At 38.7% G+C, this 26,265-nt stretch overlaps 1 protein-coding gene and 1 long non-coding RNA gene across 8 annotated transcripts in view; one reads left to right on the top strand and one right to left on the bottom strand.

Annotated features, from left to right (window-relative positions):
• Scn3a (sodium voltage-gated channel alpha subunit 3) overlaps nucleotides 1–13,239 on the top strand; it is a 109,421-nt gene extending 96,182 nt beyond the window's left edge. For 6 of the 7 annotated variants that reach the window (XM_021156002.2, XM_029474077.1, XM_021156003.2 and 3 more), the window contains 6 exons: nucleotides 1,438–1,710; nucleotides 2,564–2,617; nucleotides 3,420–3,557; nucleotides 4,658–4,762; nucleotides 6,689–6,959; nucleotides 9,777–10,972. In XM_021156002.2, the coding sequence (XP_021011661.1) occupies nucleotides 1,438–1,710; nucleotides 2,564–2,617; nucleotides 3,420–3,557; nucleotides 4,658–4,762; nucleotides 6,689–6,959; nucleotides 9,777–10,972 (2,037 nt within the window). Of the gene's footprint in view, nucleotides 1–1,437; nucleotides 1,711–2,563; nucleotides 2,618–3,419; nucleotides 3,558–4,657; nucleotides 4,763–6,688; nucleotides 6,960–9,776 lie in introns of all 7 variants that reach the window. The other variant, XM_029474076.1, reaches the window with a different exon arrangement.
• An 11,136-nt stretch (nucleotides 13,240–24,375) lies between these two features.
• Nucleotides 24,376–25,813, bottom strand: LOC110290500. Its single transcript, XR_002377445.2, has 3 exons — nucleotides 25,689–25,813; nucleotides 24,969–24,998; nucleotides 24,376–24,448 (listed from the first exon to the last, which is right to left on the bottom strand). It is a non-coding gene; the product is annotated as an uncharacterized LOC110290500 (long non-coding RNA).
• Nucleotides 25,814–26,265: the final 452 nt, after the last annotated feature.

Here is a 26,265-nt window from a genome sequence, read left to right as displayed (position 1 = left end):
GCTTTGCCCAAAGGCCAGCTTTGTTTAATCTGCTCTGCAAATGCACACGGATATTGAATTTCTTCAAGGCCATGGGGTTTTTAGATTAGGAGGAGGTTTGTTTGGGGCAATAAACCCCTTCAGCCTTGACTGCAGAGTTGACTCAGCAGCGTGGAAAATGAAACCATCCTCCAGCTGTTCCTGCAGCACTGAGCAGAGAGACATGCTTGCCTTGCCCGCTGAAAATTCTACTTGATTGCCCATGTTAACAAATTCATAAAACTCTGTTGGAAATAACAATCTTCTTTCAGTGCTGGCATCATCAGAGCCTACGCCATGCTTCGTGACTTCATAGTGATGATTTATTTAATAGTTTGTTTTTTTTAATCAAAGATAGATCATTTTTCTCATATACTATATCCCGATTACAATTTCCCCTCCCTCTCCTCCTCCCAGTCCCTCCCCACCTCCCCTCCCATCTGGAGCCACCCCCTTTCTGTCTCTCCCTGGAAAACAAACAGGCTTCTAAGGGACCATAATAGAATAAGATAGGAAAAAAAAACCTGAAACATTGAAATAGGGTAAAACAAACAATAGGACAAAAAGCTCAAGAAATAGATATAAATGCAGAGACCCGCTCATTGATACACTGAGAAACCCATAAAAACATTAAACAGAAAGCCATAATATAGATGCAAATGACCTGTGGAGTAAAAGCAAGAGAGAGAATATCTATCATTATGCATATTTCATATATTAAAATAAAAATAAAGCTTAAAGGCAGTAAATCCCTGACATGACATTGGGAGACAAGGAGCCTCTAAAGGTGACACTGATTTTATTTTGTCTTGGCCATTGACTGCTGGGCATGAAGCCTACCCTTGAGATAGTTTCTTTCCCCAGTGAGACTCCCTTGAAGAAAACAAAATTTTCATTTTCAAGTAGTTATCGATGGGAGATGGCTTTGGGGCTAGAAATGAGGGAATGTATCTATTTTGTTTATGTCTAGGTCCTCGTCTAGTGCAGACCTGGGCAGGCCCCCATGCATGCTGCCCCAGTTTCTGTGAGTCCACAGGTACACTGATGCTATTGATTTTGAGGGCCTTGTTTATTTGGTTCCCACCCCTGCCCCCATTCCCTCTGCCTGTTATACTCTTTCACCCTCCTCCTCCCCACACATACCATGTACATATTTATAGATCTTGCTATATCAGGTTGTATTTGTTTCCTTTCAATATTTGTCGTATTTTACTTTCCTTTCTTGCTTACCTCCTTAGCTGTACTGTTGTTTGTCTACCCTTATCAAGATGTAATGTAAAACACTAGAAGAAACATTTAGGGCTAGAAATCTACGGCAATACCCATTTAACCCTATCCAAATGCATCTTTACACCAAATACATACACATCTGCAATGGCTTCCCCTTTACCAAGGGATTGCTGTCCTGTCCTCCCACAGGTGGTTGTGAACGCTCTGGTTGGTGCAATCCCCTCCATCATGAATGTGCTACTGGTGTGCCTCATCTTCTGGTTAATCTTTAGTATCATGGGTGTGAATCTGTTTGCTGGGAAGTTCTATCACTGTGTTAACATGACAACGGGCAACATGTTCGACATGAGTGAAGTCAACAATTTCAGCGACTGTCAGGCTCTTGGCAAGCAAGCCCGATGGAAGAATGTGAAAGTCAACTTTGACAATGTTGGGGCTGGCTACCTGGCATTGCTGCAAGTGGTAAGTGACTATTGTGTGAACCTGAAAGCATTTCAAAGCATGCTACCTAAGACCCCTCGAGTGGTGCACTCTGAATAATTCTTATTTCATGGTAGGAAGGTAGTTGATGACCCCTCAAGTTAGTTATGTGGCTTTAGGAAGGCATTGCAGTTTTTTTTTAATTTCTCCAGGAATGCAATTTTTAATATCTTCACAGGGTTTCTTTCTTCTTCCCATATTTTTCTTGTTATATTGTTAATCATTGTCTTGATTTTTAATTTTCTGTAAAAATTGTGTATATTGAAATACCAACTATATATGATATGAATGAATTAAATGTACAACTTTTTAGCCAGAGAATTTCCATAGTAGTGTGTAAAATAATGTGATGATATTATAGGCAGATATGCAAATCTCAAGGGATTCTTCTCAAAATGTGTAATGCTTAATTTTTTAACATCATGGCAGCATATTTGCTAATCAGTTATTAGTGAAAATGAGTTGTGTTTGAACACAAGCATAGCGTTCAACCACAAATCCTATCTTCTTATTGGAAGGTTTTAAGGTGAGATTAAGATGGGATTTTCATTAATCAAGTCTCCATTATGTTTTACTATACAAAAAAAAAAAAATCATAGAATAGCTCCCAAGAGAAGAAAAGAAAAAAATCCTAAATCCTAAATACAAATTTTGTTACTTCGTAGTAGGAATGTCCTTAGTAACACACCATTCAACTCATTTGAACACCTGTGTAGAAAATGCCATGGTACTGTATGAAAGGATACTTATAAAAATACTGTTGTATTAATGTCAGGTAAATGCAATGAGTTTGAGTGAGATATTCATAAATGATTCTGATATATATTGAATACAGGCCACGTTCAAAGGCTGGATGGATATTATGTATGCAGCTGTGGATTCACGGGACGTAAGTAGCTCTGGGATTCTCTTTACAGTTACTAGATTGTCCATGGTAAACACTGGTAAGAATTAAACTGAGAGACTCAGAATCTACATTGCATATAGTATTTACCAATACAGTAGAAATGATTGGCAGAGTGCTCACAGTGTGGATAGTAGTTTGGTGGCTATGGGTATGATATGTAATAGATAACATGTCTACTGTGAAAAATTCTCAAATTACATGGAATAAAAGACATCAAATTAGCCCTGCAAATAGAATTATTCAGAGTAGGAAGGTAGCTCAGTGTAAAGGAGTCACTTGCTTTTCTGTTTCTTTAGAAAACATGATCAGCCAGTCTGTGAAGCAGCTTCCAGGAACATTAGAGCATAGACAAGCCAGCAGACTTCAAGGAAACTCTAACTCAGAAATACAAAGAAATGGCTAAAACATGTCTGCCTAGCCTGTCTCTTAGTTGGGTTTCTGCTATTAAAGCTTTTCCAAAGAAAAAGTAATGATATTGCAAAAAATGTTGGAATAATAACGATGATGATAATAATAATAATAAAATAATAGGTCCGAACTGTTAGCTGAATTTGTATCAATTTCACTTGTGCTGAGGAATATTTGTCAGGCAGGCTACAATGAAAAACCATATTAGATTTCAAAAGTAAAAGTTTCAAATTTCATGATAGTTTGAGACAATAATTATTTTTTTAAACTGTATCTGAAGACATGATAAGTTCATATTAAGTAACAGCACTCACTACATTATTTAGTACAAGGATCCTCTTTGCTAATGATATTAAATATTTCCATTATTGTTTAGGTCAAACTGCAGCCTGTATATGAAGAAAATCTGTACATGTATCTGTATTTTGTCATCTTCATCATCTTTGGGTCGTTCTTCACTCTAAATCTATTCATCGGCGTCATCATAGACAACTTCAACCAGCAGAAGAAGAAGATGAGTATTTCTCACCTTTCACCCTTCCCTACTCAAAACACCCATCCATCTCATCCAGTCAACCAGACCATTGGGTTATGACATACTTAGATTGTGTTTATATGATTTTCAGTCTTACTACATGGCCAGTAATCTACTGGTCTTCCCAAGTGGCCTCTCTCCTTTCATCCATGGTTACAGTTGTCTTTCTGACTATGTAACATAACCATTACCTCAGCTCATCAACGATTATCCATGCTTAGCATGGTGTATGGGGTCTTGCAGAAATGACCCTCCCCAATTTCTCAGCCTCATCTTCTCCCACACCTCATTTTAATCCTATACCCCTTTATTTACTCATTCCATCAGCCACCCACATCACCAACAGCCCTTGTTACAGGGCACCTGCACAAATCTTCCTGATCTTTTCTGAACTCAGCCACACAATGGTTTCCCTCTGGTTTTATAAGTGATATTTTCTCTTCCTGAGATGCATTGCCAAGCAAACCCTTTATTGTACATTAAAGCCTTAAGCTTAAGCCTGGCTTTTTCAATTTTTTTGCTGTGTCTACAATGACTTTCCTTTCTTCCTCTTGTTCATTTGCTTGATCAATTGTTTTGTTTTGTTTTGTTTTGTTTTTAACCTCACCTCCCTTTGCACAGTATTGTACATTTTTTCTTCATGCTCCCTTAAGGAGCCTGATACCATGTTATATATCAATGTCATTCTTATACCTCTCATATTGTTTGGCTCAAAATAAAAAGTTTTTTTAAAAAAGGTTAAAGACAACAGTAAAACTTTAGACAGCAAAAGAGGAAGAAGAGATATTTGGATCCCTGAAAATATATTTAAGGACCTTAAAATTCATTGTCAACATAATATAATCCAATTAGGATGCTGGACTAATCGGAATTTTAATGTGCTTATGAGCTTTGCATAATATTAAATAAGTCTTTTGACATTTCACATAAATGGGAAAAGCAGAAAAATAAATCTATATTTAGCAAGATAGTATTCATTTAAAATTGAGGCAAGGCTAAAGGAAGGCTCAGAAATACTTCAGTTAAAATACTGTTAGAACACAGGTTGGGATTGTAACCACACTATTCTATGTGTTTACTTTGGAGGTCAAGACATCTTTATGACAGAAGAACAGAAAAAGTACTATAATGCAATGAAGAAACTTGGCTCCAAAAAACCTCAGAAGCCCATCCCTCGGCCTGCAGTAAGAAGGCTCTCTTGTACTCATTAAAATTCTAAGACAGTGTTTCTGTTCTAGTATCTGGATCACAGCATATTGGGTGATGCCACCAATCTATCACAGCAATGTAATCACAAATCCCATACTGTACAGCAGACTCTACAGCTGCTGCGATGCTTGGTGGCAGGTATCATGTTCTTAAAACACTGGGACATTCTTGATAGTTGGTGAGTTGAGACTTCCTACTCAAGAGTTCCCAAGAACTGGCACGAAAGCAAGAGTCACCCTCCTGCTGCCGACATGTGTGGTTGCTGCCCCTCTGACTATATTGATGTGTCTGTCCTTTTTAAGTGGATGCAGGCTCCCAGATGGCCCTTTCCATCTCTACATCTTTCCTCCACATTCTGGATTCTTCCTTTCCTTTCATCGCCTCCCTGTTATAAATCTCATTTCAGCTTTCCTTCTTTTATTACCCTTTATGGTACCATACAAAGTAAACAATATTTAATAGAATTTTCATATATATGTATCATTGGATTTTGTTATAACTTGTGTCTCTTTCTGCCCTCTCCTATGTATGCTCTCTGTACCCTTCAGTCCGGGTGCCTCCCTTCCTATAAATAGTAACCTCCTGTTTTCACTTCACACATGCTCTATAGCTCTCTCTACAATCCTTTACATCCTTTTTCTTTCCCATGTTCCCCTATCTATCTAGATTCATGACATTCTTTATCTTCATATTATCTGTAATTTAATATATATTACATTTCGGTTCTACACATGAGAAAACCATTTGTCTTTCTGGGTTTTCTCATTCTTGAGGCTAGAAAATATTCCCAATTTTCTTAGAAAGGAAAACTGGCTCAAGAATTTTGTTTCGCTGAAAGAGAATAGAAACCATTCAAATGCATAGTATATAGTGCTTGCTTCCTCATGTGGAACGGCACAATGACGGTGGGTCACATTCACAGAACCTACTGTACCCTCACCTACCTTCTCAGATAGGGAAAATCCTAAGGCACCGAGGTCCATAACATAACTGTACACCTGTTCACAAAACCTGTGATCAGCAAAATTCATAACCGAAAGGGTCATGAACCCTATCAGTGACTTCACCTGACTATATATTTAAAAGTAATTGAAACTGGGAGGTGTTGGGTAGGGAGAAAGGATAGGAAGGTGCCTCACACAAAAAGGAATGAATGAACCTGCTTTACCAAACGTCACTGATATCTGGAAACATGGTTGGTTTATGGCCTTGGATTTTTCCATAAGCCATGGGATTTTGTGTCTTTATTATAAATGATTTTAATTATCTAATAAAACCACATTTAACATTTGTATTTACACAGGACTCTAAAAGCATATGTTTTCTGAAATGGGTATTAATTTTACAAGCATTTCTTAGGCTTTTAAAAAAAGATTCTTGGGGGTAGGTAATTTGCTCATCCATGGATGGGAGAAGACAGAGTCCAGAACCCTGGAACTAAAATTATCAAGAGTTGTGAGCCATCGTGTGGGTGCTGGGAATTGAACCTTGGTCCTCTAAAAACCAGCCTGTGCTCTTATCTACTGAGCCATCTTTATCTTTCTTTCACACATCTTTATTGAAGAATGAATAGGATGAAAAGGAAAACAGTAAATGAACAATTAAACTCACAAACATACAGAACTAGAAATGATAGAACTAAGTAAATTTAAGTAGTTCTGTATGCTTGTGAGTTTATTTATTTATGAGACCCAAATTTAAAAAAAAAAAAAATTGGTTTGTTACTGGCGTGTGGTATGGTGCCTCTCATTTAAAAAGAAAAGGAAGTGAAATGGAGCTTATGTAGGGTACTGTAAGGAGGGTGCATATCCCAAGGCCACCTGTGGAAAGATCTTAATTGCAATGTAACCAGACCACTGATGATGCCATGTGTACACTAACCCTACCTCTTCTCTTCCTAGAACAAATTTCAAGGAATGGTCTTTGACTTTGTAACCAGACAAGTGTTTGACATCAGCATCATGATCCTCATCTGCCTCAACATGGTGACCATGATGGTGGAAACAGACGACCAGAGCAAATACATGACCCTGGTTTTGTCCCGAATCAACCTGGTGTTCATCGTCCTCTTCACTGGGGAGTTTCTGCTGAAGCTCATCTCTCTCAGATACTACTACTTCACGATTGGGTGGAACATCTTTGACTTTGTGGTGGTGATTCTCTCGATTGTAGGTAAGAACAGTTCAGTTACAGAGACATGTCCTTCAAGAGAACATTTTCCCCACATCCTGCCTGGAGTTTGGCACAGAAATGCAGTTGGAGAAGAGTGGGGCATGCAGAGTGAATAATTCCAAAACTTGTGTTTATTCACAAAACTAAATGATTAGAAGGCAAATTGTCAATATTGGATTGAGGAAGCTTTCTCCTTGCTGTGATAGGATAACCAACAAGAAGTCACTTTACAAAGGAAGGAAATATTCTGGCTGACAGTAGTAGGGATACACTCCATCCTGATGTGGAAAGCCTGGAATGGGACCCAAGGTACAGCTGGTTAAGGTGAACCTGAATTTGAGGATGAAAGTGAGAACAGGACATTGGGATCTCATATAAAACACCAAGCCCAGCCCCTGCCCAAACCCATTTCTCCCAATAAAGCTTCACCTCCTGAATGTTCTACAACTTTCCATAATAACACCACCAGCTACACTGCAGGGGTCCACACACTTGAACCCATGGGAATGGCTTCTACTCAAACCACAATGTTCAGTTAGTGGTAAACAGAGCCAGTTTAGGGGTGAGGCACATGTTTTTAAAACACATCATGATAACACAGTAGTGATAGTACTTGGCCACTGTCTTAGTGTTGTAAAGACACTATTCTTGCAAGAGAAAGCATTTAATTAGGGACTTGCTTACAGTTTTAATAGGGTTAGCTTGTGATTGTCAAGGGCAGGAAGAAGAGAGGCATAGCACTGGAGCATTAGCTGAGGGCTTTACAACCTGAGGCAGTAGGGAGAGAGAGCGAGAGAGAGAGACAGAGACAGAGACAGAGACAGAGAGACAGAGACAGAGACAGAGGGAGGAAGGAGGGAATGAGGAGAGGGAGAAGGAGAGGGAGAGGGAGAGGGAGAGGGAGAGGGAGATTGAGACTGGGCCCAGAATGGGTTTTAGAAACCTCAAAGCCCTAGACAGGACTGGCAAAAAATGAGTGATTCCTGATAATCGTCTACTGGCACAATCGTCATCAGAGAGTCTTTTTAAAAATAATTATTTTTATTTTATATGCATTTTTTTCTTATCTGCATTTAGTCTATATGAGGGTGTCAGATCTTGGAATTACAGACAATTGTGAAGTGCAATGTGGGTACTGGGAATTGAACTCTGGCCCTCTGGGATTTAAGTCAGTGCTCTTAACTGCTGACCCATCTCTACAGATCCCATCAGAGAGATTTATCTAGCAACTGATAGGAATAGATACAGAGACTCACATTCAAACTTTGTGCAGAACACTGGGAATCCTGTGGAAGAGGAGGAGGAGGAGGAAGGATTATAGAAGCCAAAGGGTTCAAGGACACCACAAGAATACTATCCTCAGCCGGGCATGGTGGCGCACGCCTTTAATCCCAACATTTGGGAGGCAGAGGCAGACAGATATCTGAGTTCGAGGCCAGCTTGGTCTACAGAGTGAGTTCCAGGACAGCCAGGACTACACAGAGAAAACCTGGCTAGAAAAAAACAAAACAAAACAAACAAAAAAGAAAAAAAAACAAAAAACAAACAAAGAATATTATCCTCAGAGTCAGCTAACCACAGCACACAGGGGCTCAAAGAGACTGGAGCAACAATCAGGGAGCCTGCAGGGTCTGACTTAGGTCCTATACATATATGTGATGGTTGTGTAGCTTGGTACTCTTGTGGGACTCCTAACACTGGGACAGGGGGCTGTCTCTGACTGTTTTGGCTGCTTTGAGGATCCATACTGGGTTGCCTCATGCAGCCTTGACTTAAGAGTGTAAAGCTAGTTTTATTGTAACTTGTTATGGAATGTTGGGTTGATATCGCTAGGAGGCCTGCTCCTTCCTGAAGGGAAACAGAGGCATAGTGAGTTTGGGGGACAGGGTAGGTGGAGGAAAGGAGCTGGGAGGGAGGTAAACTGTTATGGACATGTAATATATGAGAGAAGAATAAATAAATTATCTAATTTTTAAAAAAGAAACCTCAAAGCCCTCTCCCAGCAATGTACCAGCTCTAACAAAGCTACTCCAAAAAGCCACACCCACCCCAACAAAGCCACACCCACTCTACAAAGCCACACCTACTCAACGAAGCTGCACCTCCAACAAAGCCACACCTATACTCTAACAAAGCCCCCTTACTACAACAAGGCCATACTTCCCAACACTCCCAAAACACTTCCACTAACTGGAGACCAAGCATTCAAACATAGGAGCCTCTGAGAACGATTCTCATTCAGACAGTTCTGTATATACTCCGGAAAAAGAAAAATCGAGCGGAGAGGGCCAACACTGCCCAAGGCATTCAACAGTCTTTCATAACAAAGAACAAAGGCATTTCACACGGGTCTTGTAAGATGAATGGGGTTTAAACAAGAGGAAAAAGGAAAATGAGAATATTAGAAAGCTCCAAACTTTAGTTCAGATGTGGTCCACTTTCTCAAACTCAAGAATGTCACTCTCATTGAGTACAGTGAATTAACTTATTTCAGAAATAATTTTTATTTTCTTTGCCATATTTTATGTGTAGTAGTGACATATAATAAGCATAACCCTGAATTGACATACTAATAATTATATTATTTTGGATTTTACAAAAATTTATATTTCTTTATAAAATCATGTTATAGAATCATTTTAATAAAACTCTTAAATTAACATTTAAATGTCACTATTGGAGTGGATTCAAATACATGGTTCAGGTTTTTGTAAGTTTTTTTTTTAAAGGAGGGACACACATACATCATTTTTATAAACATCGATATGAACATCCTATGAACATCACTGTTCATCTGGTTTCTCTAATTTTCCATAGGAATGTTCCTTGCTGAGCTGATAGAGAAGTATTTCGTGTCGCCTACCCTGTTCCGAGTCATCCGCCTGGCCAGGATTGGACGAATCCTACGCCTGATCAAAGGTGCCAAGGGGATCCGCACGCTGCTCTTTGCTCTGATGATGTCCCTTCCTGCGCTGTTCAACATCGGCCTCCTGCTTTTCCTCGTCATGTTCATCTACGCCATCTTTGGGATGTCCAACTTTGCCTATGTTAAAAAAGAGGCTGGAATTGATGACATGTTCAACTTTGAGACCTTTGGCAACAGCATGATCTGCCTGTTCCAAATCACCACCTCTGCGGGTTGGGATGGACTACTGGCCCCCATTCTCAACAGTGCACCTCCTGATTGTGACCCTGATGCAATTCACCCTGGAAGCTCAGTGAAGGGAGACTGTGGGAACCCATCTGTGGGGATTTTCTTTTTTGTCAGCTACATCATCATATCCTTCCTGGTTGTGGTGAACATGTACATTGCTGTCATCCTGGAGAACTTCAGCGTTGCCACAGAAGAAAGTGCAGAGCCCCTGAGTGAGGACGACTTTGAGATGTTCTACGAGGTCTGGGAGAAGTTCGACCCTGACGCCACCCAGTTCATAGAGTTCTGCAAGCTCTCTGACTTTGCAGCAGCCCTGGATCCTCCCCTCCTCATCGCAAAGCCAAACAAAGTCCAGCTCATTGCCATGGACCTGCCCATGGTGAGTGGAGACCGCATCCACTGCCTGGACATCTTATTTGCTTTTACAAAGCGGGTCTTGGGCGAGAGTGGAGAGATGGATGCCCTTCGAATCCAGATGGAAGATCGGTTCATGGCTTCCAATCCCTCCAAGGTCTCTTATGAGCCCATTACCACCACTCTGAAACGCAAACAAGAGGAGGTGTCTGCTGCTATCATTCAGCGTAATTACAGATGTTATCTTTTAAAGCAAAGGTTAAAAAACATATCAAATACGTATGACAAAGAGACAATCAAGGGGAGGATTGACTTGCCTATAAAAGGAGATATGGTTATTGACAAATTAAATGGGAATTCCACCCCAGAAAAGACAGATGGGAGTTCCTCTACCACCTCTCCTCCTTCCTATGACAGTGTAACAAAACCAGATAAGGAAAAGTTTGAGAAAGACAAACCAGAAAAAGAAAGCAAAGGGAAAGAGGTCAGAGAGAATCAAAAGTAAAAAAAAATAATAATAAAAAATAAATTTAAATTTAAAAATTTTAAAAAGGAAACAAAGAAATGTCTTTGTAATCAATTGTTTACAGCCTCTGAAGGTAACGTGTCCGTGTCAACTGGACTCTAAGGAGAGGTCCATGCCAAACTGACTGTTTCAACAAATACTCAAGGTCAGTGCCTATACCAGACAGTGACCTCTGTCACTGCCACTCTGTGAGACAGGGTATCAACATTGACAAGAGGTTGCTGCTTCCATTACCAGCTGACACTGCTGAGGGGAACTCCATTGTGAAAGTGACTGTCATCACGCCACCAAACACCATTAGTACAACCAATGCTCCTGTCATCTATTTTTAACATTCACATTGCCATATTTTTACAAAATCTGCCCCAGTGTATCTTCCTGGTCCCCACTTCATAGTCTGTTCATAATACTATGTCACTATTTTTGTAAATGAAGTTACGTTAAGGGAAAAGAATATATATATAAGAATCCCATGTTGCTAAGACCACAAGTTTCTCCAGTAATCATAAAAAAAATATTTTGTCTGAGAGATGAAATTATTGCTCAAAACTAAGGAAAAGTAAATTCTAATGTTACCAGTTTGAAATACTTCCACTTTCTGGATGGTGTTAGCTTACAAGTGTTTTAGTCTGTTATGTTTGTATCTGAGCAGTTATGTGCCTGTAAAGACTCCTCTAATATTTAAAGGATTATTTTTATGCAAAATATTTTGTTTCAAAAAGTGCAAATTTTATTCTAAGTTTCAGAGTTCTATATTTAATTTTAGTTAAATGTCCTCCCTCCAAAATATTATCTAATATTTCTGTTCTGAAAAAAAAAATCTATCCAAAGTATCACTTTAGAATACCTGTTCTACTTAATGGGCAGTATTTCTTTGCCATCTTCTGCTCTCAGCAAAACTGACAATTTATGTCAGTTAAATACCCTCTGTTATGTAAATAGTTATTTTATCCTGTGGTGCATGTTTGGGCAAATATATATAAACGTATATATAGCCTAATACACAAATTCTATTAAATCAAATATGTACCACAGTGTGTGTGTGTCCTGAGCAAGCTTCCAAAAGGGATGTGTCCTGTATCATTCGTTACACAGAAAGAGTTGAGAGGCTATCACTAATGCATGCTAATATTGCCTACGCTGCTCTATTTTAATCAATCCATTTATCACAGTTTTGGTAAGAAGAGTCACATGTCGGTGGTAGAATGAATTCAATCTGCTCTCTGTCTACATGTCAAAAATTCTCACTGATATTACCTTAAAACACCTTTATTTTTACATTGTTAATTCAACTTGAGTATCATAATGTGTCTTTATTAATTTAAAGGAGACACACTGTATAGGGCCTATTTCCAAATCCTATACTTCATAGTTTGCTAAAAAAAGAGAAAAAAAAAGTCCAAAATTTGTTTAAATATAAATAATGTAAAATATAATCAATTTTATTTGTCAGCGTTTGTACATAAGAAAATTATTTTCAGGTTAATGACATGGCAATTTATTTTACCTTATCCTTTTGCTTCTTATTTTTAAATCAAAACTCCAAACTTTTGCATCCAAAAGACTTTTCAGCAGATAATTTCCTAAAATAACAGTTAGACAATGGGTTTTATGGATTTCTTTGTTATAATATATTTTCTACCATCCTAATAAGAGATATGTTGGTCAAAATCTCAAACCCTAACCATTTTCTACCAACTCTGGTTGCCTGCAGAGAATCCTTCACTCATGGAAGTTTGGTTTTTTTTTTTCTTGTTTTTTTTTTTTTTAACTCAACTTTTGTAGTATTTGCATATGTAGACTAGGCTTATTTTTTTAAATCCTGCTGCACTAAAGGTATCATGGATCTAACACGGGCTCTGTCCTTTCTAACCAGGAACAAATGGGAAAGTTGTGCAATTGCCTAACATGATACAACTCTTTTCTCCTTTCTCTTCTTTTTTTCACAAACCAAAAGTTTAATATCCATTCCTTTTACAAAACTCGTTACTGTAGTGTGCTGATGAACTGCATGCAGGGAATGGGGAGCTACTTCATTATTGAGCCAAAAGAATAAATATTTCGTTTTTTTACTGTATCTCATTTGTTGGACTGAGTATTTTCTTTTTTAAGTTATCGGCAGGTAAAACTTTACACAACTAAAGGAAACCTGTATTTGATTCGACATTTGTATTCATAGAAGTTCACATGAGTTTTGTAACACCCTGCTACATTATCTACTGAGAAGTTTGTCAAAATAAAGACTAGTTAAAAGCAGTTTGGTGAACTATTCCTTCATCAAAGGAGCAGCCCATACCATGAAACCTTCGCGTTTGACAGTACTGGCCGTAGCCCTCACCACTGACTGACCATTTCAGTTACTTTATTAAATTACCAAGAACCTAATCTTGATGCTTCTGGGTATCCATGGTGCTGTGTCCTAACATTTTGGACACTCATGCTTCATTTCCTAGCATACTCTGTAGCCTATGAAAAATTAGTTACCCAGGGATTAAGAATTTATGTTAGCTTTTCAGGGTCTCTTACGGTTTTGTCAGCTCAATACAGAACCTTTATCTCAACAGAAAACTCAAGTTTTAATGAATAGTTTCACAGAGACTTATATCTAAATATGTATTTCATAATTGCCCTAAAATGTCACTAATGGGATTCATTTACTGGCTTCTGCCTAGTCAAGTCAATTTATAGGTCTGACTGATACCAGAGAAGCAAAATACTGATTTTCAAAATCCTAAGCGTTACAAAGCACTGTGATATATAATCAATAACCAAGTCTCTGTAAGAAACCAATTAATATGCATTACATCAGAGCCACTGTCTTTGAAAGTAATGGCTTCAGTTGAGAAAGAACACCTCTGAAAGATACCTTTCTAGAAAAAGTGTTGTTATCCAAACATAGAGGCATAGATACAATTTGATAGACTTTTAAAATAACTGCTTTTGTACATAATAAAATCTTTTCAGCTAAAATGTTTTCAGTTTAGAATTTCATGTGAAAAATAACAGTGACTTAATCAAATTCTTCCTCCCAGAAGCAACTATGACAAGAAAAAAACTTAGTTTTAGTAACAAGGGATATCAGTATAAATATCTAGTTTTGTTTGTTTATATGTTTGTTGGTTTGTTTGTTTGTTTCTGAGAAATGTGAGGGAAATGAGCTTTCTGATTTTCAATAACTGCAAGTAAATAGGATACAATAAACACCATGAAACCCATTTCTATGCATTGCGTCCACGTAGATAATTGTTGAGGAAGTCAATGATGACATTTTATAAAAATGTAATATGATCAGGGGCAGAAATTCTGACCCATGTCTTCAGCTCCATTTTTGGTATCAGATTAAAGGTGTAATTCTGTAGAATTTCGGTTCTCTCTCTCTCTCTCTCTCTCTCTCTCTCTCTCTCTCTCTCTCTCTCTCTCTCACACACACACACACACACACACACACACACACATAACACAGTGACCTTGAATTGAGGCTGTTTTTTATATATTGTTAACAGATAGTCAAAAGCTCCCATTTGACTTCTTAATCTCATAGTAAACAATAATAATAACAAACAATAATATAAAAAATTTAAAACAGACTCAGAAGGAAGGCTGAGAACAATTTTTAGGGGAGTCTGGAAGACAAACAATGGGCTGTGCCATCTGTAATTCTAAATAGCTGCTGGAGGAAGTGGAGTTGGGGAAAGAGAAAGTCATGCATGGGAGTCAGAGAACCAAAGAAAGCCAAGAGTGTCAGAGAAAAGCATGCTTTGACTTTGGGTCAGTATCCAGGGTGGCAAAATTAGACAAAAGGAAAAAAATCCACAGATTCAGGAAAGCCCCCTTTTCCCAAGACAAAGGATTGCACTAGGAACATGTGACTACAAATATAGACAGTTTATTAAAATGGAAAACACAAGCAAGAATGGGAGTGGATGGGACAGCCGAGGGAAGACGCCCTCAGCATTGGGCCACAAGATGTATAGGCCCTTCACTGAACATTTACACAACACCTACCTCTTCCCAAGCCTGTTCTGTTCATTATATGAACTTCAGCTTCCAACCTTTCTCTGCAAGTTAGCTTATGGTTGTTACTGTTGTTGATATTTCAGTTTATAGTCTGTATTTTCCTATCATAATCATGTCTTCAATTTTATGTCCATAATCAAATTGCATATTCAAAATATATTGAGTTCTTTAAACATTTACCTAGAAAAAATGTGTATTGTCAAGTTGCCTTTAAAAACTTAGCCAGAAAACAAATGGTAGTCAGAAACATACCATTCAATCTGACATTATTCAAATGAAGAAAAATCTCTTCTTAGAGTTGAAGGATCGTCTAAAATAATTGAAACACGGGTTACTGTTTCTTTTGTATATTACAGAAATCTAACAGACAGCATCTGGTATACAATAGAATGTATCAAAGCCAGTAAACCACTAGTCATTTGGAAAATTGTCCCAGAGGAATTAACTTGGTTGTCATTTTAAAAAAAAAATAACATACCACTCCAAGGGGTTGAGCTAATGCACACTTTCAACCATAACTTTTATTACAAAAGAATTAAACATGTATGTCATTCTCTGATGACAGCACCCATAGCAATATTCTATTGTAGCCAAGATAGATAATATTTTGATGCATCCATCATGGCTCCTATGGTCCTTCTATTTGCAATATTTCTTTTTGTTCCTCTCCAGAGCCTTTTTGTCCTCCATCATTCTAATGACCTATTGAAAGATATATCTAAAAACCTAAAAACTAAGCAGGACTCAAACACCTAGAAAATCAATTCTCCTTGTTGTGAAGTAAGAAATAACTGTATAATTCCTTCTGCAGATGCTCCACCACCACCATCATCTCTCAAACACTTCAAGCCTATACCCCACCAACCCTCAAACTGTGTATTCTCCAACACCCCAAGGCTCTGCCCTCTCTCCATCTGCACTTGCTACTTCTTCACTTGAATGTCCTTTCCTCTGCACTTCTCTCTTTCTAAGTTTTTTTTTTCTGGACAAATCACTGCCACCCTTCCTAAGACCATATCAGATGCCATCATCCTTTAAGAAAACTCTGACATTAACTAACGGGGAGCTGCCCTTCTCCTATGGTTGTACTGCGCATGTGCACTGGCGTTTACAAATCCATGTTATCACTGCTTCCTTTTTCATTTAACTCTGTTAATAGATAACAGTGTATGCAAGATATGGAACACACGTTGTCAATTTCCTCTCCTCCATCTCTTTCATCGACTATGGTCAGCAGAGTATATTACTGTCAGTATTTAGACACACAAGCAGTAGAACCAATTATTTTATAAATGTGAATGAAAATAATAGTTTTTAATTATTTTATTAAAATAGCTCTTCAACTTATTATCACCTACATTCACACAGCACATCCTATAATCAGGGGGAAAATCTCTCTCTCTTCTCTCTTCTTTCTCTCCTCTCTCTCTCTCATACACACACACACACACACACACACACACACACACACACACAAGTACTGAGTACTTCGTATCTATGGATTAGAAATAATAGTTACCACTTAACAGAAACGATGGGACCAAAGAACTTAGTTAAATTAACTTTATTAGGGAAACAGTAGTTTCATCTTCAATTAGAAGTATGTTGTATGACTGAGGTTTTACTTCAATAATTAATCATGTAGATCTTCATTTTAATAATTCACAAGTAGGGCAAGGGTAATTTCAGGATTTAGTGTAGTGAATATATACTTTTAGCACGGGATGAGACAATTACCTTAAAGCCTTCGGGTCATCAGATATTTAAGAAGAGAGATGAAAGGGTTTTAAATAGGCTGCAGTCATGCATGGTTGAACTCACAATCATTGCAGAGAAATTCTCTCAGGCTAGGGGAACAGGTGAGAGGGTTCTGAAGTTTTTGCTCTTCAGTCTTTGTTCTCAAGAGACTGCTTGCTGTGGATTGCCTGCTGCAGTGGCTAAATGCATGGAGGTGGAGGTGGGAGTGGGGGGTGGTATTTCAGTTAGATGTTAGGATGGTTAGCATAACAAAGGAACCATCTGAACCCATGATACAAATCATTTCTTCCTTAGATTGTCTCATGGGTAATTTGGGCACAGCTATGAAATGATAACTAATAGAATGGAAAAAAATACCCAGAAAATACTAATAAAGTTAAGACCTATAGTCTTCATTATTAAAACAAAAATAGTTGTAAGACTCCCCTACAAGTCTTATATGCTACACATTAAACTTTAACACGTATGCATGCAATCTTCTGAGCTCCATGGGTCTGGAGCAGCCTCACAACTGCTGCTCTGCTGTCTTATATGTGGCACCTCAGCTTGTCTCCCAGGCTTAAGCTGGCACCACTTCCCATCAGCTGCTCTCCTTGTTAGATGCCCCACAGCTCTGGGCTATCCACTGCAATGGCTGTTTCTCCTTCAACAACGACCTTTAAGGGCTTCTTTCCATGGCTTCCAAACCTGTCACAAGGTGCCAAATATAAGTTGCTTTTCGTGCCCCACACCTCTACTCCTATATCTTCCATGACTCCCAAACCGATACCATGTGAATGACTCTTAAACTGACAAGTTGGGCTACCAGCTTAAGGTGTGTCCTTGGCTTACTTGGACTATAGCTTCTGAGTATTAACTGGCAAGGCAATGATTTCTGTTATCCAAGTGAAACATGAGCTTCATTCAGCACAGTGGTCTGATCTCTTTTTATAGTGGGTGTTTCAGTCCCAGCTTGACCAATATTCTATCATCACAGTGAATCTCAAAGGCATTCACGTCCATGATACTAGTCTCTTGTTAATCACAGGTTATTCATCAGCCCCAAATGATCAGAACACACAGTTTCTCAGTACAAAATTTCACACAACCACCCCCAATATAGTCTTTGTTTTCTTCTTAAAATTCAACAAGCCAAGCTTCCATGGACTGTATTTCTCTTAAAGTTACTGTCTTTCAAGTTCCTACAAGGTCAGCTCAATTATGCTATGAACCCTCAAATGCTTTTAGATCCCAAAATTCTAAACATTTTTATAATCCTCCAACTGAATATTTGAAAAACGTGAATGACCACATGGTCAGGCATGTCATAGAAATATACCTTTGCTCTTTTACTAGTTTCTACTCTTCACCTCTGTTTCATTGATAAAACACGGACCAAAAGCAATTTAGGGGAAGAAATGGTTTGTTTCACCTTATATGTTGCAGTCCATCATTGAGGAGAATCAGGATAGGAACTCAGGCAGGAACTTGAAACAGAAAATGTGGATGTATGTTACCTGTTGGTTCAGTCTCAGGCTCTTGTTTAGATAACTTTCTAATTACTCCAAATACCTGCCTAGGGATTAGTACTGCCCATGGTAGACTGAGCCCTCCTGAGTCAATTAATATTGATTACAATGTTCTACAGATATGCCCACAGACTAATCTTATCTAGACAATTCCTCAATCAATGTTTTCTTCTCTAAAGTGACTGTAGGCTGTGTCAAATTGATAGTGGAAGTGAATTAGGACAGTGTGAAAAGAAATCTAATAAGTCATAAGAAGAAACAGACATGTACTTTCTACAATCAAATAGTTTTGCTAACTCAAGTGGACAGAAAAACCTAAACGTGTATGTAGCTTTTGAACGTCACAATTAACACCCTATCTATTAGACACTTGAGGAAGACAACAGCATTTACGAAAGTCTAGTGATGCTTTCAAGTGTACAGGTCTCGTTTTTTAAATGTGTTATATGGTAGGTTAGAGGCAAATGCCAAAGGCTTTGCAAGAACCGGCATCATACAGATGATGCCATGTTCTATGAATGCAAGTGAGTTAGGCTTTCATGGGTAGTATGCATTTTGAAATATATGTGATGACAAAAAATTGCAGTACTAGTCTTTTCTCCTGAAGGGTATCTGACAGACAATGCCTCCAACATAGAACTAAAAATCCCAAATAAACGTAATTGCTTTAAGGAAGCACAGAGACCACTGTAAAGGATGAGAGAGTATGGCGAGTGGATTCAATATGATCAATCTACTATCATTACCAGATATAAGCAAGCAAAATAAAAACAATTATTTTCTGGGAGCAGAATTTATTTCTAAAAGAAAAAATGTGTAAAAACGTTCAGAATGTGGAGTAAATCAATGCCTTAGCTCCCTTACAAATTAACTTGGTAATTTTAGGAGATTTGGTTGATTACATTTTTTTTAGCAAAATATGCTATGGACATAAATATTTAGACAGCAATGTCTCAGGTACATCTTGTCGCTTCAAGTCAACATCAGTAGCTTCCCCATGAGGGCCTAAGACCTCCTCATCAACAAGCTTTTGAGTGGTTTATGGTACTATATGTGAATTTCCTCCCCTGACGCCTCACATCCAATGAGAACGCAGTTGGTTAACAGTCTTGCTACCATTGTTCCAGTACAAGCTTCACAGCATCTGCTGGTGCCTTGAGAGCAAGCCAACAGGAAGGAAGCTTTATGCTGGGATTCTTGAGTCTCAGCAGGGAGGAGACTTTAATTAGATCCCACAGAAAACAAACCTTTATCTAATGTTGTTTGATTTCTAGTATTGTTTGCTGAGACAAAGGTCTTACAGTGTAGCCCAGGCTAACCCACGTGGAACTTAGCAGACAGTCCACAGTGGCTTCAAACTTCCAAGTATTGGGATAACACCCAGCAACAGACATTTTTTTGTGTGTGCTGAAATTTCAAACTTCACACAAAATTTTGTTTAAGCAAAAAAATCTGGGTACTTTTTTCTTTCAAATATTCATAATACATCTAAGGGAACATTTGGCTTTCTAAGGTCCATTAATATTTGAATCAGCACAGTGCATTAGAGAACTAGAAACCCAGTTAAACTTAGCACAGAAAGGGGAGGGGTGTGAAAATCCACACCAGATGCTAGAAAAAGAGACCTGGGACGCAGCTTTCTTGCTGGTGAAGTAAAGCTATGTTGCATGGATTTGGGGTAATAGAATTATGTAAAAATACACAGAATTATGTAAAAGCACACATAATTTGGCAAATTGCTTTAAAAGCAGGGAATTAAGGTGATATCACTCCCCAAAATGGCCTCTTCTTAGCTCTTACAAGATGTGTAACTCCAGTCAGCTTCCCTGGAGGACACATGGTTGTCAAGGAGACAAGGAGGGCCCTCCTCCTCTACCCTCTGAGCTGAAACCAGCACTGCTGGTTTGGGAGCAATATGGGAACACAACAGTCAGCCTTTTCAGTACTGGCAGTGAAAAGCCAATCAATCTAGTGTACTGAAAGAGAAGAGGAAAAAAAACCAACACAATCACACACATGTGCACACAAAAACACACAGATATGCATGCATGGTATAGACATACAAACACATAAACACAAGTACACACCCACACACACACACACACACACACACCAATACAATGTCATTAGGAACAAGAATGAAACTCCTTAACCATCTGTTACCTAGCAAAAATTTAAATAGACCTAAATAGTACTATCATTAGAAAAGCCATTCATTTTTTCTAAGCCCCAATAAGAGAAAAGTTACTACCTACCTGAAATAATTTAATCTTTCTCTATAAAAACCAATGGTTGTAATTAAAGGCGAAAATATGAGCAAGTAATAAAGGCCATCGTCTGCTAATTGTTTAGACTAAAAGTACAAATCGTAGTCCCTCTTTTTGTCTATAGTCCTGTTAAATTCTAAACACAGATACTTTAGTTAGAAAGTTTGCTGTGACATCTTCACTGTTTATTATGCTACCCTGTATCCTTCAGTGAAAATACAAGTATAAAACGGGTATATAAATGCAAAACTTCTTTCATGTAAACTATCTGAATGTGACCAACTACTTCTCTTGAAACTAATTCCACAAGAAAATTCACAAAATCGTTTTTCCTGGATACCTTATATATATGGATTTCTTAGTTTATATATTATTCAATCAATCATGTCCACAAGAAAATAAGAACCTGTTTTCTCCTGATTAGGCCCACCTACAAAGAATGGAAGCCTCCTGCACCAGGAGGGCAGCCTGACTGGCCCTCTGCAAACTAATTCCTCTTTTTAGAAACATAAGTAAATGGATGGGGGCAGAAATAATCATTCTAAATGAGGTAACTCAGAGCCAGGAAGACAAATGTTACAAGTTCTCTCTCACATGTAAATATTAGCTTTTAATATTTGATATGTATGTTTAAAGTACAGGTTCAGAGATTTAGTCCATTCTCATCATGGTGGCATGCAGGTGCTGGATGTAACCTTCCCTCAGCCTAAAGCTGGCTGAGCCAGAACTTGACCTTGCTGCCACTAAGGAGTGTTTTACATCTGAATCTTCAAAGCCAACCCCAAATGACACCCTTCCTCCAACAAGGCCACACCTATTCCAACATGGCTACACTTCCTAATAGTGCCAAATCTATGAGCTTATGGGGGCCATTTTCAGATTGTAGTAAAGGGGAGGAGAGGGAGGGTGGCAGATAAAATTACCATTAAAGTCTTCTAGAAATGTTGTATAGACACCTACTACTGTAGAAGTTGCCTAAAATATATACTTTACATAGATATAAGGGGTTTTAAAAGAGTTATCCTATAACAGGTTGATAATGCCTCGTGCAGACACCATAGGCTACCAAACAAAAACCTTTTTATTTGAGTTGCCTCTTTTGGAATTGCTGCCTATTGAATTTGCATAGACACCCCTACCAAACTGTACTAGCTGTTTTCACTACTTTGTTACTCTCCGAAACCTGATGATCAGATACTGTGGCTGAAGGCTCCACATACTGGACTCGTAATTCATGGCAAAGCTGCCACCAACCTGGAGGCTTCAGTCCCACGGGCCAGTTTGCATAGTGTTGAAAAGTACTATACACACTGCCAGGAGAGAAAATTTATCAAAAGTCCTATTTATCAGGGAAGCCTGTGTGAACTATAATAGTGACTGGCTTGGCAAGATATGACCACTGGTGCAATAGTAGCAGAGATGTTTTGGAAGTAATAGGTTGTCTCTGGTTGAATTTAAAGCCTGCTCCACAAGAGAGAAGTCATACCTGGTACTGTTAACTGAGCCAAAACCAATTCTTTCTGACTAGGTCATAAATCTTAAGAGATAAGCTAATACTATTATTAGTCTAGTAAATGGGCTTAGTAATAAACTGCCTCTAGTTCTTATACTTATCCCCATAGATTATAACATCTCTCAATTGTTCCCAGGGAAGCTACTTTTTGGTATATGACAATTAACATGTACAGTTGGTCAACATGTAAGAAATAAGGGACTATGAAGTGCTCAGCTCTAAGTGCAACATCTATATTGGTTATATGACACTATTTCTGAGGAGACATGAACAACCATCTACTGACCCTATACAAGGAACTGATGGCAGACCAAACCAAAGATGCCTCCAAAATCCATCTTGGTAAAACAGTGAGATTTATTGGGGTTACTTATAGGAATACTATTCGGGGTTCATTACTGGAGCAGAAATGACTCAGATAGCTTCATCATGGCTGAGAGCCCATGAACCTTGGCAGCCTCTAGCACACTATACAACCTGCGGGCAGCTCAACAGGTTAAGTTGGTCTGTTCCTCTTCCAGGCAGCTTGGCTCCCCTCAGTCACAATAGGTTTGCCCACATTTCCCCTCTCCAACTTCCAAATTTTACTCCAATCCTCTGCTCTAACTTTAAATATTCAATGATCTCTTAATTTGTACTTTCCATGTGAGAGCTAAGAGAGCAGAAGCTATTCAGCTTTTCCCCAGATACTATTTTTAAGTAATTCCAAAACAAAGAATGTCATAGATGTCTGAACACTAGAATTAGGATTCGTCTTTATGTACACTGGATGCGAAATTATTTGCAGATATAATTCCCATCTTATGTGTATGGATGGTAATAGATTTCGAGATTGCAGTAGATTTTAGGGTAGCACATGTCCAACTTCTTTTATTCTTTACATATATACAATATGGCTGCGAGACCACTGGATTCTAGTCTTCGATTTTATTCTCTATTCCAAGTAACATGATTGCAACTCTTTTTTTTTTTTAAGATTTATTTATTTACTTTATGTATATGAGTACACCATTGCTCTCCATACCCGAAGAGGGTATCAGATCTCATTACAGATGGTTGTGAGCCATCATGTGGTTGCTGGGAATTGAACTCAGGACCTCTGGAAGAGCAGTCAGTGCTCTTAACCACTGAGCCATCTCTGCAGCCCATTGCAACTCTTCTTTTAAAAAAAACAAAGTACAATTCACTTTCAACCCCAAGTGCTGTGCCTTGGACAACACACGACAGGGGCAGTGATCATCTATGAAACAGGATGATGGATCCCATAGGCCAGTTTTAAAAGATCAATCCTCCACTTCAGTTGTGTTTTCTAGAACTCATCATGGAACTGAGCTTCCTATACCTGCCATCTGGAAACTGGCTCTGTGCAGAGGTTTCCAGATTTTTCTATCTCGGGATGCCACAGCGTGTTGATTTGCTAATGGGCCTGCACTGGTTTTTGCTCCGCCATTGTGAAAAGCAGAAGTTTCTCCAAGTGTGATTTTGTGGAAGAATAAACCCAATGGCTCAGCAGTGGTAACATATAAAGTGTCTCCTCCTTGATCTTACCAATGGTTATAAATTTATCGATACAAAAAATAGAAAATAGCTAATAAAGACCAGGATACTCTATGTCTAATGGTCATAAAATCTATTCTATCTCCTATATAACCCCACGGAGGTAAGTCTTATCAACCATATTTTATATATGCAAAATGGAGTTGCAGCATCACAAAGCCATTAGGAAAGGCAACGTTCAAATGCAGCTTGTGTTCCTGCCAAAATCTGCCAAAAGTCAAGCCAGTTTGGGTATAGCCTTTAAAGCTATCAGTCATACTAGCTATTGAAGGAATATTTTTAGTCATTTTCAATAACATCATGTCTAATGTTACTTCATATCCATCAGATATCTTTCTATGTCAATGTAAATGTCTAAAAAAACAATCTACATCATGAGCAAAGCTAATTACAGAATGGGTTTGTTTTAGCTTTACAGTTCCAGAGGGTTTGAGTCCATAATGACAGAGTGGAGGCAGTGGGCAGCAGGAACGGTGGCCGGAGCCAGAAGCTGAGAGCTCTCATCTCAACCTTAAGTGTGAAGTGTGAAGCAGAGATCAAACACAAATGGCATGAGTCTTCAAACTCTCAAGTCCTACCTCCAGGGACACTCATCCTCCAACAAGGACGCAGCCCCTAAACTTTCCCTAAGGGTGGTGCCACCAACTTTAGACCAAATGTTCAACTACATAAGCCTATGGGAGATACTTTCATTCAAAACACATTTCGTAGTTAGGTTTCTGTTGCTGTGATAAAACACTGTGACCAAAAGTAACTTGGGGAGAAGAGAGTTTATTTCATCTTTAGCTTGTAGTCTGTCATCTTGAGAAGCTGGGCCAGCAGCTTAAGGCAGAACCTGGAATCAGGGAGTGATGCAAAGATTGTCAAGGAATGCTAACTACTGGCTTGTTCCTCCTGGCTTGCTCAGTTTGTCTTCTAGTACTATCTAGGACCACCATCCCAGGGGTGTCACCACAGAAAGTGAGCTGGGCTCTCCTACATCAATAATTAATCAAGAAGATGCCTGGTGTACTTGCCCATAGGCCAATCCAGTTGGGGCATTTTTTTTTCCGTTGAGGTTCTCTCTTCTCAAAGCTTATGTCAGCTTGAAAACTAGCTAGCATATGACCACAAAGCTGGAATTGGAGACTAGGGTTGCTTAATGGTTAACTGGTTAACTCTCTCATCATCATCTATTTTTATGTTAGCACAATGTGTTGGTCATCATTGCCTTGTGTCTTAAATTGTTCCCTTCCAGAGTCAGTGGATCCTGTCCTGATTGACCATGACATCCAGACTCGTTAGCAATTTCTGGGTTGAGATGCATTCAGTGTTAAATTGTAAATGTATCGGCAGTGATGGGAAGAAACACTCACTAGCACTCCTCTGAATTTCCAATGGAGCAACTGAAAGAGAAAACAAATGAGGGAATGAGAGAAAAGCAAATGGAAAAAGGTCAAATTCAAATATTCTGAAGTTGGTAGAACTCTGAAAGAATGCACTGGGTCCGTGGGCTGGCTTAGCAAACCTTGCCATGCAATCCTGGTGAGCTGAGTTTGATCCCCAGAATTCACATAAAGGTGGGAGGAGAAAGCCAACTTCACAACAGCCTCTAATCTCCACACATTAACCATGGTACACTCGCTCACAATACATGTCATGCAAACACTCTCCCCTCCCTTCCCCCATCTTTGGAAATAAAAAAATTAAAAAACACCAAAAAAAATTTTTAAATGTAAAAGTATCCACTGAAACTATAGGCAATATACACCCATATATAGTAACTCCCAGAAACTAATGGTATTTAAAATAAAAAAGTAAGATCTACAATAATTCCTACCTTACAGACAAAGAAGACAAATCTAGAATTTGGGGAAGTCTGAGGAGAGGCCCATTCCGGGTTACACTATTTGTGTTAAGTCAGATGTTCAACAGCCAGTTCAACTCCTCCCAATGAGAAGTAAGTCTATGTTCTCTAGAGAATGCTTTTGTGACTCCCCTAACCAAGAGATTTCAAACGTTGGATATTTTGAGAAAATCTAAATGTGGCCAAAGAGAAAACAGTCTTGTTCCATGAAAATTAAGCATTATCAGACCTGTGCACGAAGAAGTTAGCCACATGGAAAGGCCATGGGGAAGATTTAGAGGCAGTTCTGGACTGTTGTTTCCCTGTCATGTCATAGGCAGATATGGAAGGCAGTCAGTGACTATGTCTCTGGCTTCTGACTGCACATCTTTCCATTTGGGCATTGTTACCTCACAGAAGCATGAGAAGGAATGACACATGAAGAAACCTTTGGTCTGTTGTCAATGACTACCACAGTAGATACTCCAGTAGAGCAGCAACCTTCAGACCTTGTAGCCTAGATCCCTAGAGATCCCTAACACTTCTCCAAGAGGTCACAGAGTCAAAGCTATTGGCCTTCACTGCTGTTGACATTTGCATGAAAACTTTGGTGTGGAGAGCTGCTAGAATCTCACTTTTGAGTCAAGTCAGAGACACCAAGTTCCACGATGAGTGCCCTGTGCACCGTACGTTTAATTTTTTCACTCCTATTTATTTAAAATTGTGCCAGATATAGCCACCAAAAATTTTTGTTTCATGAATTTAACCACTGATTTTTTACTTTCAATATTTTACCCCCATTTGAAATGTGAAATTAACTGTGCCAC

This window comes from Mus caroli, chromosome 2 (genome assembly GCF_900094665.2).
Source record: "Mus caroli chromosome 2, CAROLI_EIJ_v1.1, whole genome shotgun sequence".
Classification (NCBI taxonomy): domain Eukaryota; kingdom Metazoa; phylum Chordata; class Mammalia; order Rodentia; family Muridae; genus Mus; species Mus caroli.
The sequence above is the reverse complement of the archived record's forward strand: the minus strand, read 5'-3'. Positions and strand labels throughout refer to the sequence as shown.